The sequence below is a fragment of the Ursus arctos genome, unplaced genomic scaffold (genome assembly GCF_023065955.2).
Source record: "Ursus arctos isolate Adak ecotype North America unplaced genomic scaffold, UrsArc2.0 scaffold_1, whole genome shotgun sequence".
Lineage (NCBI taxonomy): Eukaryota > Metazoa > Chordata > Mammalia > Carnivora > Ursidae > Ursus > Ursus arctos.
This window is the reverse complement of record NW_026622763.1, coordinates 80,782,070-80,797,365: the sequence shown is the minus strand read 5'-3', so window position 1 is coordinate 80,797,365 and position 15,296 is coordinate 80,782,070. Positions and strand designations below refer to the sequence as shown.

General features: G+C 40.3%; 1 protein-coding gene across 3 annotated transcripts in view; it reads right to left on the bottom strand.

The window, feature by feature from the left end:
- Window positions 1-9,722, bottom strand: part of ZDBF2 (zinc finger DBF-type containing 2) — a 30,301-nt gene extending 20,579 nt beyond the window's left edge. Inside the window, exons 1-4 of one of the 3 annotated variants that reach the window (XM_026492106.4) lie at window positions 9,441-9,722; window positions 4,746-4,798; window positions 3,932-4,009; window positions 2,808-2,910 (exon numbers count right to left, since the gene is read on the bottom strand). In XM_026492106.4, the coding sequence (XP_026347891.2) occupies window positions 2,808-2,867 (60 nt within the window). In that variant the 5' untranslated portion in view covers window positions 2,868-2,910; window positions 3,932-4,009; window positions 4,746-4,798; window positions 9,441-9,722. Of the gene's footprint in view, window positions 1-2,807; window positions 2,911-3,931; window positions 4,010-4,745; window positions 4,799-9,162; window positions 9,357-9,440 lie in introns of those variants that run through there. The other 2 variants (XM_026492104.3, XM_026492103.4) reach the window with 2 other exon arrangements.
- Window positions 9,723-15,296: the final 5,574 nt, after the last annotated feature.

Genomic DNA, 15,296 nt, shown 5'->3' with positions numbered 1-15,296 from the left:
CATCTTTTTAAAATCTCATTTTCTGTGTGGCGTTGGATATAAAAATACAATTTCTTTTTATGTGGCCCAAGAAGCTTTTTAAACTCACTTACCAAAAAAAATTTAAAAATAAACTCACTTATCAATTTTAACAGTTTACCTAGATATCTTTAGGATTTTCTATGTCCACAATCACACTGTGTACAAATAACAGTTTTGTTTCTTTTTATCTAATCTTTGTCGTTTTAATTTCTTTTCCTTTCCTTATTTCCCTGGCTACAATCTCCAATAAAATATTAAATGTAGTTTTTAATTCAAGCACCAAGTCTATTTTCACTTAATATTCTACGGGCATATTTGGATTTAATCTTTGTTTTTATTTTTAAACTGTTTTTTATTATTCTTGCCTATCCGATGTCCCTATTTCTCTTCTTTCTTGCCTTCTTGTGGATTGCTTTTTATTATTCCAAGTTTTCCCTTTCTGTTAACTTGGCAGTTAGTTATAAGCTAGGCTCTTTTTCTAGTCTATTAGTGGTAACAGATTATAACAAGCAGCACTGACCTACCAAGATCTAAAATTACTTGTTACTTTTACTCTCTTCTTGAGCAAGGACTTAACTTGATTTACTCTTTCCAGTTTCCATGCCATTGTTGTCAATCGCTCCTACAAGATACTATTCATTTAAATCACCTACCACCTTTCCATTGATCTTCATGCCTTCCCATCTCTCTCTGAGCTTCCAACTGGAATCATTTTCCTTCTATCTGAAGAACTCTTTCTAGGATTTCCTTCAGTAAAGGGTCTGCTGCCGACAAATTCCCTTAATTTTTGTTTTCTGAAAATATTTCTATTTCACCTTTTTTTTCAAGGAAGTATTTCTTAAGCACAGAATTCTAAGAGGGTAGCTGTAGTCTATCTTTTGGTTTCCATTGTTTCTGTTAAACATTCACCTAGATCTGGGCCCTATATTTCTCCACTGCCTTAAAAGTTCTCCAAAGCCATGAAATTTACCCATTTTCTTATTTATTTAAGCCTTTATACTTAGCACAAATTACTTCGACTATCATCAACAGTCTTTTTTGTCTAATGCTTGAGTATCCAAAGATCGAAAAATTATTTTAAACCTTAAGAAAAAAGTTAGACTGAATGATTACTGAATAGAGCTTGTACTTAAAGATTTAGTAGGTTTTATTAATATCAAAAGTTCAACAAATAATATTCCAGTCAAGTGATGCTATAATTTATCAATCGCGACAGAAACACTAAAGAAAGCTTTGAGATTTATCACCTGCTGCCTCTTGTTTATAACCAGCATCAGAAAGTATTTTTTTTGTAAAAAGGCAGAGATGTGGAAATCACAATAGAAACTTTGCCTTAGTATGAATTTAAATGATGACTGTTGACAATTAAACAAAACAAATGCCACTGAACAGCTGAACTTTTACTTATTACAACTTGTCTTTGATATCACCTAAAACAGTTTATCAGATAAAACAGTTTAGCACTAAGAGGACCAGAGCTTTGTTATATTACTACTTCACCTATGACACAATTCCTCAGCTTAGACCCTGAAGAAAACCTTGAGACTCTTCCAAGTTAATAATCCCGGTCAGAAGACTACAGCTACTATTACCATGAATACTTATTTCAAAATGTCCATATACAATGCTTTACGAACCCTTCCAACAAAAAGAAAAGAAAGGAGCACCACTCAATTCATTCTGTGAAACCTCAATACCAAAACCAAAGACTCCCAAGAAAAGAAAGCTACAGACAATATCCCTTATGAATACAGATGTAAAAATCCTCCACAAAATGCCGGCAAACCAAATCCAGCAACATACAGAAGGATTAAACACCATGACCAACTGGGATTTAGCCCAGGGATGCAAAATTGGTTTAACAGCTAAAACTCAAATCAATATAATTGCTCAAGACTGAATTGAATCCCCCCGCCCCTCCAACCTGCCCAAATTCATATGTTGAAGTTTTAACTCCCAATGTGACTGTCATTGGAGACAGGGCTTCTAGGAGGCAATTAAAATCACAACATATATAAAAAAAAATTCCCCGAAAAGGAACCAAAGACCTAAATGTAAGAACAAAAACTATAAAATTCTTAGAGGAAAATACAAGGCATTAATCTTCATGACCTCAGATTAGGCAATCTTTTATGACACCAAAAACACAAGCAACAATAGGAGGGGGGAAAAGCTACATTTAACTACAGCAAAACGTAAAAGATTTGTGCGTGAAAGCATACACTTCAAAGTCCTTCCCTTATTCTGTAATGTCTTCTAGAATCTAATCCTCTGAATTCTTCACCTCTCAACACCCGCCCTCCACCTGACCAGCACCGTGGTCGGTTGGCTGCTGGCTTCGGGTTAGCACCCTACCCACCGTCTACCTTGGGGTCTCTGTCTTTGTTCTCTCTCCCCTCTACCTAGAAATTCTTCCCCCAGAGATAGGCATGCCTGCATCCCACACTTCATTCAAATCTCAACTCAAATGTCACTTCCTTCACCTCGCCTGGCCACCCCTGCTAAAACTGCACTCTCTTCTATTTTCCTCATAACATTTATCCCAATCTGACATATTCTGTACCCACGTTTATATAACTATTTATTTTCTGTCTTACCACACAACAAAGTAAGCTTCATGAAAAAGGGGACTGGATCTGTTGATAGTCATATCCTGGCAACCCTGAACAGTGTCTACCAACTAGAAGATTCACAACATGATCTGCTCAGTGGATGAATAAATGAATTGAAGGTATTAAACAAATGAGGTCTTCTGAGGTAGAAGCCCATCAGCAGGGCGCGCTCACCTGTTCCAGGCTGTTATAGCGCACGCAGCAATAGCTGCAGTACCCTTGTCTGCTCTGCATGGTGAACAACCGGTCAAGCGGCTACTGTCCCGGAATACTCACACTGAAAAGGAGAGAAATGGCAAAAACACAATCATTCCTTACTACCATGAGCAAAACTGATAATATCAGAGAACAGAAATGCATTCCTGAGTCCGACCCACTCTTATTCCTAATAATTATGAAATTCCATAAGGCTGCCGTGAGCTACTGAATACATCAGTAACCCTGGAGTAGATAGGAAGGCTGCGCATCTTCTTCTCTCTCTCTCTCTTTTTTTTTAAAGATTTATTTATTTGACAGAGAGAGAGCGCGAGCACAAGCAGGGGAGTCTGCAAAGCAGACTCCCTGTTACACCTAACGTCTAATTCTGTCATGAGAATATGCGTGTACTTTCCGTTTAATCCACAAAGGGGCAGATTTTAAAATAAATTATCTGACAGAGTTGCTAAAAATCAAAATAACAAATAATTCGTGTCTGAAACACAAGACACTTCTCTTCTGACAACCACATAATCCAAATTAAATACAAGGAATTTTTCCCAATCGATGAAATGAGACTTCTCTACAAATAAAAGTTTCCAAGGTCCTACCCCTTAAAACGATAACCCTTCAACATTACATACTGCAGTGGTTCACAAGCCAGGCTAAGTATCAAAATCATTCCCCAAAATTCTGACTTAGTAGGGCTGAGACAAAGCCTAGAATTCAGAATTTTTTTAATTCCCCAAGTAATTTTGATACACAGCCAATTTACTCAGTGACACAAAGTGTTTACAATTAATGATTATTTTAAGTAATAAATACAATTTCAGTTTTTTGGCTGTGTTTTGTTAAAGTGAAAACAGAATTGTAAGAAATAAATTCATCAAGTTTTAATTCTAATTATTTTAAACATTCTTGTCTGTTGGAGAATATGTAACAGAATGATCCTATAATGTGTTGAGTATTTCGGATAAGATGATCCTGCAACACAAAAAGTTTACTCATTAAAATCAACCTTTAAAAATGAAATCACAGCCTTAAAAATCAATGAAAACAGAAGAGCTTTATTAAATCAAAATGCTACCATAACATTCACTTACCTGTTACGCCTAATTATGAGAAACTCTGACTTTCTGACTTCCACGCTTACAGGGAAAATAAATCAATTAAACCAGCCTCTGAAATAGAGAATATATAAAAATTGACTTCCTTAAAATTTGGTCTTTTTTCCATTATTTTACTTCATTTATTAACCTGAAGCAACAAAATGAAACAAGCTTTAGTTGTATTTATAGATATGGCAGTTTTCAGGCTGAGAGAACCCTAGCACTTACACCTGAACTTTGAAAATCATAAAGTAACAAACTTTTTAGTGCTTTATTCAAAATATACTTAAAACAATCATTGAGCGAAAGGCAAAATTAAAGTATGAGTCTAATATCACACACAAAATTGAACTCCTTTTTTTTCTGATCTGCAACACTTACAGCCTTCATTTCCCATTTTTATTTCCCATTCCCATTCCGCATTACTATATGACATTTCTAAAACATTTCTATCATCTCATGTCACATACATGCCATTATGCCAATGAGCTACAATGACTCAGAAGCACCGGATGGGCATTTTTAAAACTTTGCATGCTAGGAACCCCACCTGAAAAACCTACTGAATCAAAATCGCCTGGCACATGCACATTACGCATATTTAAAATGCTCTAAGGTGGTTCTGAGATAGGCTGAAGCAAGTACATAAGTCGTCATTTTTTATGTAGTAATAAAGTTCTTACTTATTAAAGGGATCATTTCTTTGGGGTCTGGGATTATATTACTTTTCATGACCGAATGGGTCTTTTAATACCAATTCTGAATTCTACCGGTACAGGGTATTTTCATAAAGTAACAAATCACCTACCTTGAGCAGGAAAGAGCAGGTATTACATCAGCTGTATTAGTCCTGGCAAACATCTGTAAATTAAAGCAATTAAAAAAAAAAAAGATAAGCCCCCTAAGTATCTACCATTGGCCAAGTAAGTACCCCCAAGTCATAGATAAGCCTGAAAAATAGCACAATTATGTTTCGAAGGTAGAAAAAGAGATTAACTTTTGAACACAAAGCACTTTACATACTATGACTCACTGAATCCCACATGACCTGCTAAGATGCTCTGGAGCAGAGTAACCGTGACGCGCCCCCCCCCCCCCCCCCCCCCCCCCCCCGTATAACCCACCATCATGCATTTCACATCTCTGGGTTCCGGGAACAAGCTGCTGCAAAAGAATGAACTGGGTCTCTGGTAAGGTTAAGAACAAAGATGCTCTAACCCCCTATGAGAAATGTTCGGGGGAAATGTTTGAAAGAAATATTTACATGAAATTAACTTTGGGTCCTGAACTAACTACACAACTCTGCTCCTGTGTTAGTTTCAATGAAAAACCCTGACAATTCTTTATCATCTATCTCTATCAATTGACAATTAAGCCAAATATCAGTTTTTCTTATTCTTCCACATTATTGTTGGCAGTGTGTTGTCCCTTACTCAGAATCATTGGTTAACTAAAAATTCCAACACTTGGATTCAAAAGAGCTGGTGACAGCATTGTATTATCAAAGAATAAATATTTAGCACCTACCCTGTGCAGAGTTCCAAGCTAGAAGCTTTAACGGATAGAAAGAGACAAGCCTTCTTGCTCTCAAGAAGTTTTAAATGGCATTAGGAAATGAATGAAAAATACCAGGCAGTATCTGAGAAATGCACAAATAATAAGTGGCGAAATGTCACAGTGGATATGGTTTTTCAACCGGACATTGGAAAATGGGTAGGATTTGCTTAAACAAAGATCAGGAAAAAATATTCCAAGTAACAAAGAAGAAAAGCACAAAAGCAAGAAAGCGAAGGTACATTTAGAGATAGTAAACTGACAAGTTCAGCTGGAGCTGATTTCACTTAAAAATTTAAGGGGCAAAAAAGCAAGAAAAGTAGATTCAGTTTCAACATGATTGTATTTAAAAGAAAACTTGAGAATTTAGACTACATATTTAGGCAGTGTCGATATTCTTCTGAAAAGCAGTATGTGCAGAGAGCCTTAAGAAAATTTTGGAACAGAATTTAAGAAAATTCTGGGACAATGGTTCTTCCCTCTTCAAAGGACCTTTTCACAGGGTAAGTTAAAATATTCAGCACCATTTTCCAGACTACTGGAGAATCAGTTAATATCCAAAATATCCAAATTCAAAGGATCAGTATTAGAGCAAAGACTTAGTCTCATTTATGCTTGCAAATTAGGAAAACACACATTAATTTTTTTCTTTAAAAAATTACTTTTATTAATTTTTGTCACGAAAATTTTTATTATGGTACAATTAAAAAAACGAAGAGCATAAAAATCAGTCATAATCCCACTACCCACCATTAATATTCATCATATATTCTTTGTTCTAAACATGTTTTTACAAAAATGGAATGGTCCTGCACAGTCTACTCTATAGCTTCCTCTCTCACTTAACCATATGTGATGAGCACCTCTATATATTATATATGATTCCAAAACACAATCTTTAATATTGCACAGCATTTTACCCGTGTAAGACAAAAGCCCTCTTATCTGACAAGATAAGAGCTAGCTGTCGGTGAGTTAACTATTTAAAAATTAGTAAGAGGATTTTAAAAACACAGACACACATCATCAATATTTTGTCTAACCTAAGATACACAAATGAATGTATATTTGATTTAAGGTCAAGTTAAGCTTTTTGGTTTCCCTGAGGCTTTTTGTGGCTAGGACAGCTAGAGTTCCAAGTCATATTTTTTTCATATTTTCATAAACCACATCATAATTTACCATCAACGAATTTTCACTTCGGTCCTCTAAAATAGAACAAGAACTTAAAAGACATTTCTAAAACTGAGAGCAATATTATGATTAACATTTAAGACTTCCCCCAACCTTCTACAATTGTCACACCCAATTAAGTACTCTTGCAATGGCGTTTTTCTTTTTTCTTTTTTTTTGAGTGCAAAGGATTCAATTTATTTTTTATAAAAATAATAATGCTATACAAAAAGATAATGCTTACATTCTATTTCATTTGTTTATGAAACACTTAAAACTGCATAAACCGATGGGGGCCGTGAACAAAGACCTCTGAACTGCCTGTGGTGACTTCAACATAAATGTCTCAAAATTGCATTTTTTTTGGACTATTTCTTGCACACCTGAGATCGGTACCCACTGCAGAGATAAACACACTACTGAAATGAGTTCAGAGTTGTAGTGTGTGTTTCCCAAGCCGACTGCGGTATTTTGAAATAAGAGCTAACAAAATCCAGAATCCCTATGGAAATATTTTATCAACCGCCTAATAAGAGAGACACCAACTTAATATTAAATTTAAAAAGACAATAGAAAGGCTTTTGGTTTATTGAATAAGATCATCTAAATTACCTGTCTAGCAATAGGAAAACAATTGGGGAGCGATCACAAAACAATGGCCAAATGAAATAAAAAGACCATTTTAATTCAGTGTCCCTTTCCTTACGACATTAACTCATTTTCAACTTCCCACTTCTTTAGATTATCCGTCTTATGCATCTGGTAACAAGCATTATTCTGGACCCTCCATTCAGTCTTAATAAAATAATAATGGTTAACTTTTAGTGAATACTTAATCTGGGCTAGGCACTATGTCGTCAATTTCATACACATTATCCCAGCTGAATAGCAAAAAGCCTTATGAAATTGGTGTCCAGGGAACTTCTACTTTACAAATCAGGAAACTGAGGTTTAGAGAGAAGCCGTATCTGGTTCCAGGTCACACACCAATAAGCAGTGTAGCGGGGATTTGACCCTAGGTCAATCTGAGCAGTTTATGCTCTTAACCTCTTCACTTCCATAAAACGCTTGTCTCTGTATTTTCAAGAATGCTAATTGATTGTTTTAATATTACGTGAAAACAAATAATTAGGAATGTAATTTGCTGCCATAAACACTGTCACATATTCCAAAGAAAAGAGTAAAGATAACATTTAGCTTAATTGCATCATTGCTCTCATTCTGAGATGAGTGCTGACAGTACCTTGGATTAGGGACTTTCAAACTTAATTAGCATGGCACAGAGGAAGAAATACATTTTATATCACAACCCAACACACACACGCAGTCACACATGCAACGCCACACTCACACGCATGCATCCCACACACGCACCGGCCCCCCCAACACACACACACGCAGTTAAAACAAAGCTTAGAAAATATCCTCACTACATGTAATGCATCCTGGTATTTTCTATGCCATCTTATTTCGTTAATTTCAAGTGCTAGCTATGACCCACAAAATTAATTTCACAATTCACTAATGGATGAAAACTGCAATTGAAAAAAACACTGCCTCACATTATTAAGCAGAACAGACAAAATTTTACAGAAGATGGTTGTTACCCTGAATTCAGCTTTTTTCTATCCAATATCTTGGCCATTGCGGTGATACTTTGTCAAATCTCTAACGAGTTTTACTAAGGTTGGCCACTGGCCAAGGTGCAGGGAGAAGAAGAAAATTCTTGCCTTCCAGGCTTTGGGTCCAAATCAGTGCAAGTTAAGAAGGCAGTGGAAAGACGTTTATGCACTGATACAGAAAAAAGCCACAACGCACCAAACAAAAAAGGCAGACTACATTAGTATCCCCCTTTATGTAACACGAATATGCGTTTACGTACCCCAAATTGTTAATACTGACTCCCTTGAGGATGAAATTGCTATGGACTTTTTCAGTGGGCTTATTTTTTTTCCCTGATAGTATATAACTGCTGTAAAACAAATAAATACAATTCCATTCTGGGGGTAAAAAACCGTTTTAGTTCCTTGAGAGCCAGCATCTCGTTATGCATTTCTTCCCCGCGCTGCCAAAATCATCGCGACGGATAATGTTAGGAGCGGCAAAGGGCCTTCTCAGGAGCACGTAATAACGACGGCGTAATCTGCCCAGATTTACACAACTGTTGCACGACAATAGTAAAACGATCTTTCACACAAAAATCTAACGCTTCCAAAATAAATTCCAATCGTCAGAGACTGATAAAGGCCTAGGTCTGGGGACAGCTGGACACAGCGCAGGGCATTGGGGGAAGGGGATTTGTGGACAGGTGGCTCCGGATCTCGGCCCCACAGGTGCCCCCGCAAGTCCCCGCGGGTACAAAGCCCCAAATCCGACCTCCGCGGACAACCCCTCCCCACCGCCTAGCCCAAGGCCTCGTCCGCGGGCCCCTCCGACCCAGGGCCCCGACAGAAGCACAAGGCAGCCTGCGCCCCACCTCCACCCCACGCCCCAGCCACCTCGATCCGGGCCCGGAGACGCCGGCCCCGCTCCTGCAGGAGGTGCAGAAAGGGAGTAGGGAGACGAGAAGCCGAGAAGGACCTGCGAGGCGGGTGCAGGAGCCGGGCGAGCGGTCCGGCCGTCCCTCGGGAGGAAGAAGGCGCCCGGGGCGCGAGGCGAGCAGGCCCCACCCCCGGCCGCGCGCACATAGCCCGCGGGCGTCGCCCCGGCTGCGCGCCGCCTCGGCTCGGCCCGCCCCGCCCGCGCCCGCCGCGGTGCTCTGCGGCGCGGTTCTCACCTCCGCGGAGGCCTCCCGGATTCCTTCCGGGCCTGGGCGCAGGCCGAGGACCGGTGGGCGCGCTCCCTTCCTATTCCGGTTCCATGGCGGTGCCCGGACCCCCGGGCCGTCCAGGGCGCCGCGGCCGCCCGCTGCCTGCCGCCCGCAGCCCGCGGAGCCCGACAGTGGAGCCCGCGGCCTCTCCCGCCAGTGCGAGAGGAGAAGCAAAGTGCGAGCGTCACTCGCAAGCCCCGGGCCCCGAGTCACGACTCAGCCCACGTAGACATCCACCGGGAGCGTAGCGCTGCAGTCCTGATTGAGCTTTGACGTCAGGGAAGGTGCGAAAAACAGGGCCCCTTCTGACGCAGGAGCCGCGCACCGCCCCCTGCCCACCCCCGCCCCCGGCGCTGGAGCCCCCTTCCTCCCGCCCCCACCCTCCCCTCCGCCAGATCTTTTAAAGCGAACACTTCCTCCGGGGTCAGGGCCCCACTCGGGAGCTTGGAAAATCAAACCTGTTCTAACCAAAATGACTGGGCTCACGGCGGACTCGGGACGCCAGGCAGACACCAAGGTTTTAGCATATGAGGGCCCAGAGAGGAACTGCTTTGCCAATTCGCAGCCACAGAGGAATCGGAGAAAAGCAAATGCGGCGGAGAGGGCTCGGCGTTGGCGCCGTTTGCGTGTGTTTGCCGCAGTGAGCTGCAGCAGACAAAAGCTGCTGTTTAATGAGAGCTTACTTCGTGCTCGGCACGGTGTGCCAGGTTTCTGCAAGCGTTCTTGCGCTTCAGGCTCAGGGCAAGCCTTGAGAGGACCCGACTAGAATCCTACTCTTCCCTTTCGACAAAGGAGAAAACTGAGGCTGCAGGACGTTAGGTATTGAAAGACCTCCCAGCACACGAAAGGGTTACAAATATTAACCAAAATCCCCTCAGTCATTCCATGGTATTCTGTACCCCCACTGCGAACGTGGTGCTGTGCCAAAACAGCGGACTGTAATGGGCGACACAAACCTGAATCCATTAAAATCTGTGATAAGGGAAATAATCATCCCTAAAATGGAGAGCCTCCAATGGGAGAGCTTCTGTTTTAGGTAAAAAGAATCTTAGAAGGAGCTACCTTGTTCTCTGGCTCTTGCTGTAATTATCATTACATTTTTTTTTTTATATGAGCTTAGGGACTTTGTCCCTTTTTTTCAAATTCTCCATTGCTTTTGCATCCATAGTTTCCATTGTTTGTGTATTACTCTGCTCTTGCCTTGCCCAGGACATCTTTCTGCTAATTTAAACCTGGGCTATTGCAACTATTTAGTTTATAACCCTATTTAGATTTTTTTAACACACCAAAAAAATACTGATTTCTAATAAGACAGGCTCTTTCCACATCCCAGCCTTGGAAATGGTGACAGAAAACCTATTATACATTAACCCATCCGCCACGACATAATGTATTTCACAGATGCGAAGACACACATTCTTCACACTTTCACATCTCCAAAATCAGGGTGCATTTTCCAAACTGGTCTCTTCATAGTACTGGCCAGGAGGCTGTATTAACCTAGTTGTCATCACCTCCACATGCAGAAACTTGGAGGTAGCTTTTTGCATTGTTCTTATTTCCACTGAGTTAAGTGCGTTGTTTAATAAAACCCACAACCCTAAAAGGAGGAAATTAACAGGCATAGCAGTCTCTTAAACTTGAGGAGAGCTTTTTCTAGGAAAAAAGAACAGATTTTCCTAGGACCAGAAAGCTATTTCCTTCAGCACATAAAAAAGAGATGGGACTGGCCGAAAGAGCTTAGACTTCTAAGAGCCCCGAGTTACTCACCAAGTACATCAGTTCTTAATACATTTTAGAAATCTACACCTGAACAGTTAGATAAGGCTAACACACACACCCCAAAAAAGTGAAATGGCTTAGGTATTATTTCTGATGGTATGGTTTGTCAATTACAACCCCTCTAAGTTTTGGTCAAAAAAAAAAAATCATTGAAGAAAGAAAATGGGTCCTATACGTTACTGGGAAACCCACCCATTGACCTCTTCTGGTTAGATCAGAAAATGCCAGCATCGCAACCTGAGGAATAGGATCAGCTCCTTGGGAAAAAAATTCTAGATTCAATAGGAGAGCACTCTTTTAAGACTTGATGCATCACCAACACTTCTGGGGGCACTGAAGACAATACTGTATGGAAAACCACAGGCATCAACAATTGATTCAAAAAGTGACTTAGAAAAGTTGGGTTCCAGGGATGTCTGGGTGGCTCAGTTGATTAAGTGTCTGCCTTCGGCTCAGGTCATGATCCCCAGGTCCTGGGATAGAGCCCCAGGTCGGCTCCCAGCTCAGCGGGGAATCTGCTTCTCCCTCTACTTCTGCCTCTCCCCCTGCTTGTGCTCTCTGTGTCAATCTCTGTCTCGCAAATAAATAAATAAGTAAATCTTTAAAAAATAAGAAAATAATAATAAATTTTAAAAAGCTGGCCTTTGCATGTAAAGAAGTTTTTGAAATCCCTTAACCAATCTTACTTACATTTCCCTTTATATTCATGTGCAAGATTGATACATACCAAACCTAAGTCTGAAAGGGCTATTTCACTATGTAGGAAATAAAAATACTAAATTATCAAAAATCAATGTGCTTTAGTTGACAGCATTTTTGTTTTCAGCATGATACTATCATATAAAATTCAAGAAAGTGTCATCCTACATCAGATTAGCAGTCCTTCCAGCCTAGATTTCTGGCTACTGGCAATGGGCACTTCTCTGGCAGAGCTTAATTATCTATAAGGTTAAGCTTTAAAATTGTTCAGTTCCCCACAATCTTTTATTAACCCATTATAGACCTGAACCCGATCAGCAAATATTTATTTAAAGGACACTAAAAATCAAGGTTGGGTTTGTATGTACCCCATTCCTTCTCCAGGGAGAAAAAAGATCCTATATATGTGTTATTTCACATTCTTTCTTCAAAGGAAGAATAAAAACTGTTATTTTATATCAGAAATCTTTCCAATTGTGCCTGTGTTTTGCAAGCTGTTCAAGCTAACATTAGGCTAATGTCTTAAGGAAAAAGGGAAAATGGAAAACCTAGATCTCATTCCTGAATCCTAAAAGAATTTAGATTCTGTCAGTTCAGAGTTCGGTTTATTTTCCCCTAAATTTCTCTTAGTCCACATCTACCGATTCATAGGTGATATCATTATGAAGCTTTTAGCCTGGCTAAAAAAGCCATCATTAGCCTGGCTTTTTTTTTTTTTTTTTTTTTTAAGTAGACTCCACACTGGGACTTGAGCTCATGACCCTGAGATCAAGAGTCTCATGCTCTCCTGACTGAGCCAGCCAGATGCCCCTAGCCTGGCATTTTTCTAAAGAGTATATAAAGAATATAACATCATCTTTTATTGAAAAGGATCCCCTCACATGCCCCATCCAAATCATAATCTAAAAATTAATAAGAATGATTATAAAATATCTCTATTCACTTTGTCTTATTCTTGATTCTTCCCTTTAAGATAGTCCCCATCTCTGACTTCATTTGAAAGGTAGAAGGCAGGATGGGAGTTGGAATGAAACGGAATAAAGAGGTTTTGAAAAAGGAATACAAGAGCAAGTGTGTAGCTTAGAGCTGCAGAGGTGTATGGTGGAGCGTGGCGGGGGATCGTGCTGTGGGCAGAAGAGTGCAGGGAGAGATCGTACAGATGAGTTTAATCCTCATCCATCATACAAGAATTTAATAATGGCTGAAGTCGGTAAAGCACTACGGAGCAATATAAACCTATTTTTTTTAAAAGATCTATTGATTTATTTGAGAAAGAGAGAGAGCACAGAGGGAGAGGGGGAGAGAATCCCAAGCGAACGCCGAACTCTGTGCTGAGCATCAGCCTGACTCAGGGCTCCATCTCATGACCCTGAGTGCACAACCTGAGCCGAAACCAAGAGTCAGAAGCCCAACCGTCTGCACCACCCAGGCATCCCAATATGTGCCTATTTTTAACTAAACATACAGATGATCCATCAGAACTAAAGAAGATAAAAAAATGTTATAATAGTTGCTTCTGTTTGTCAGGAGGAGATGTGGGCAAAGGAGTGGCAGCAGGACAGGCGACCACAGCTCTAATATCATCACAGGTTCCTCCGCATCAACTTAAAACTATGCGCAATGAGACTGAACTTCACTGTGACACTCTTCCCATTCTATTCTTGCTTCAATCTAATCAACCCAACTCCTTCCCACTTTTACGTTCTGTGGATACACCTTAATACATCTTTACATGAAGACATCAATAGGGCAGAGTTAGACACAGTTTTTATTTTCTTTTTTATTTATTTTATTTTTTAAGATTTTATTTACTAATTTGAAAGAGAGCACATGCATGAGCTGTAGGGAGAGAGAATATGAAGCGGACTCCCTGTGGGGCACAGAGCCTGACTCGGGGGCTTGGTCTCAGGACCACGAGATCATGCCCTGAACTGAAACCAAGAGTCAGCCGCTCAACTGAGTATTATTTTTAAAAATTTACTATTTATTAACTCAAACATTATAAAAAATAATTACTATTGGTTTTTATAAGACGAAGTCATCAATACGAAAACTATATTTTTGAGCGTTTACTTCTATTTAAACGCCCAATTGTTGGGGCACCTGGATGGCTCAGTTAAGCATTTGCCTTTGACCCGGGTCTTGATCTAGGGGCCCTAGGATCAAGCTCTTCATCGGGCTGCCTGCTCAGCAGGGAGTCTGCTTTTCCCTCTTCCCCTGCCCCTCCCCCCACTTGTGCTCTCTCTCTTTCTTTCTCTCAAATAAGTAAAATCTTTAAAAAAAATCTCTTGATAGTTTTCATTGGTCGACTTGCAACAATAGGGAATTATTCCACTTAAATATACTTGCTATAAGAACAAATTTAGAAGATAATATGAATTCCATAGACCCTGTTTTTAAAAATTAATTGATGACATTCAAACATTATTTAGAAAGACCTCTGGAATATATTAGGTGAAAACAGCAAAGCATAATAAGTTTTTGTATAAGAAAGGGAGATCGTGGGATATAAATTTATAATTATATTTCCACAAAAAAAATCTGAAATGGGGGCACCTGGGTGGCTCAGTCCTTAAGCGTCTGCCTTCGGCTCAGGTCATGATCTCAGGGTCCTGGGATGAGCCCCGCTTCGGGCTCCCTGCTCAGCGGGAAGCCTGCTTCTCCTTCCCCCACTCTCCCTGCTTGTGTTCCCTCTCTCGCTGTCTCTCTCTGTCTAATAAATAAATAAAATCTTTAAAAAAAAAAAAACTCTGAAATGAAACTCAGGAAATAATAAAATCAGTTATGGCAAAAATGAGGTGGTGAGAAACAGGGAGGGTAACATTTGTCACCGTGTACTTATCATGTTATAGTTTATGAGTCTTCTGAATTTTTTCCGCTTAAAATCATAGCTAGATTAAAATGCAAATGAAAAGACATTAGACAGGGGAGAAACAAAATTTTGACAATGGGCTCTGGAGCAGGAGCCCTCCCCGGGGACACGGAGGAAGTCTGTATCCTCAGAAACACCATCTACACTGTTTGCAACTAAATGGACTTCAGGATCCCTTCTGGGGGACTATATAGTGAGAAGCAAACTAGAGTTAAAACTGGAGTCGTTTTCTTCTTCAAAATTTGAGGGGTGGCTTGCCATTTGAACCTGGGTTCGCCTAAACAATTTTACTTCAAGCCACCACAGGCCTGAGAACAGACAGACGATCCCCCCACCTGACAGCCCCGCATGGCTTCCAGGCATCAAAATAGATGAGCCAGGCTACCGAGGACTTACTGACTTCTCAGAAAGAATTTTGGCTCGCTGCTGGAGAGGACCTCACTGCAGGAGGCGTCGCCCCTGCCGGCACA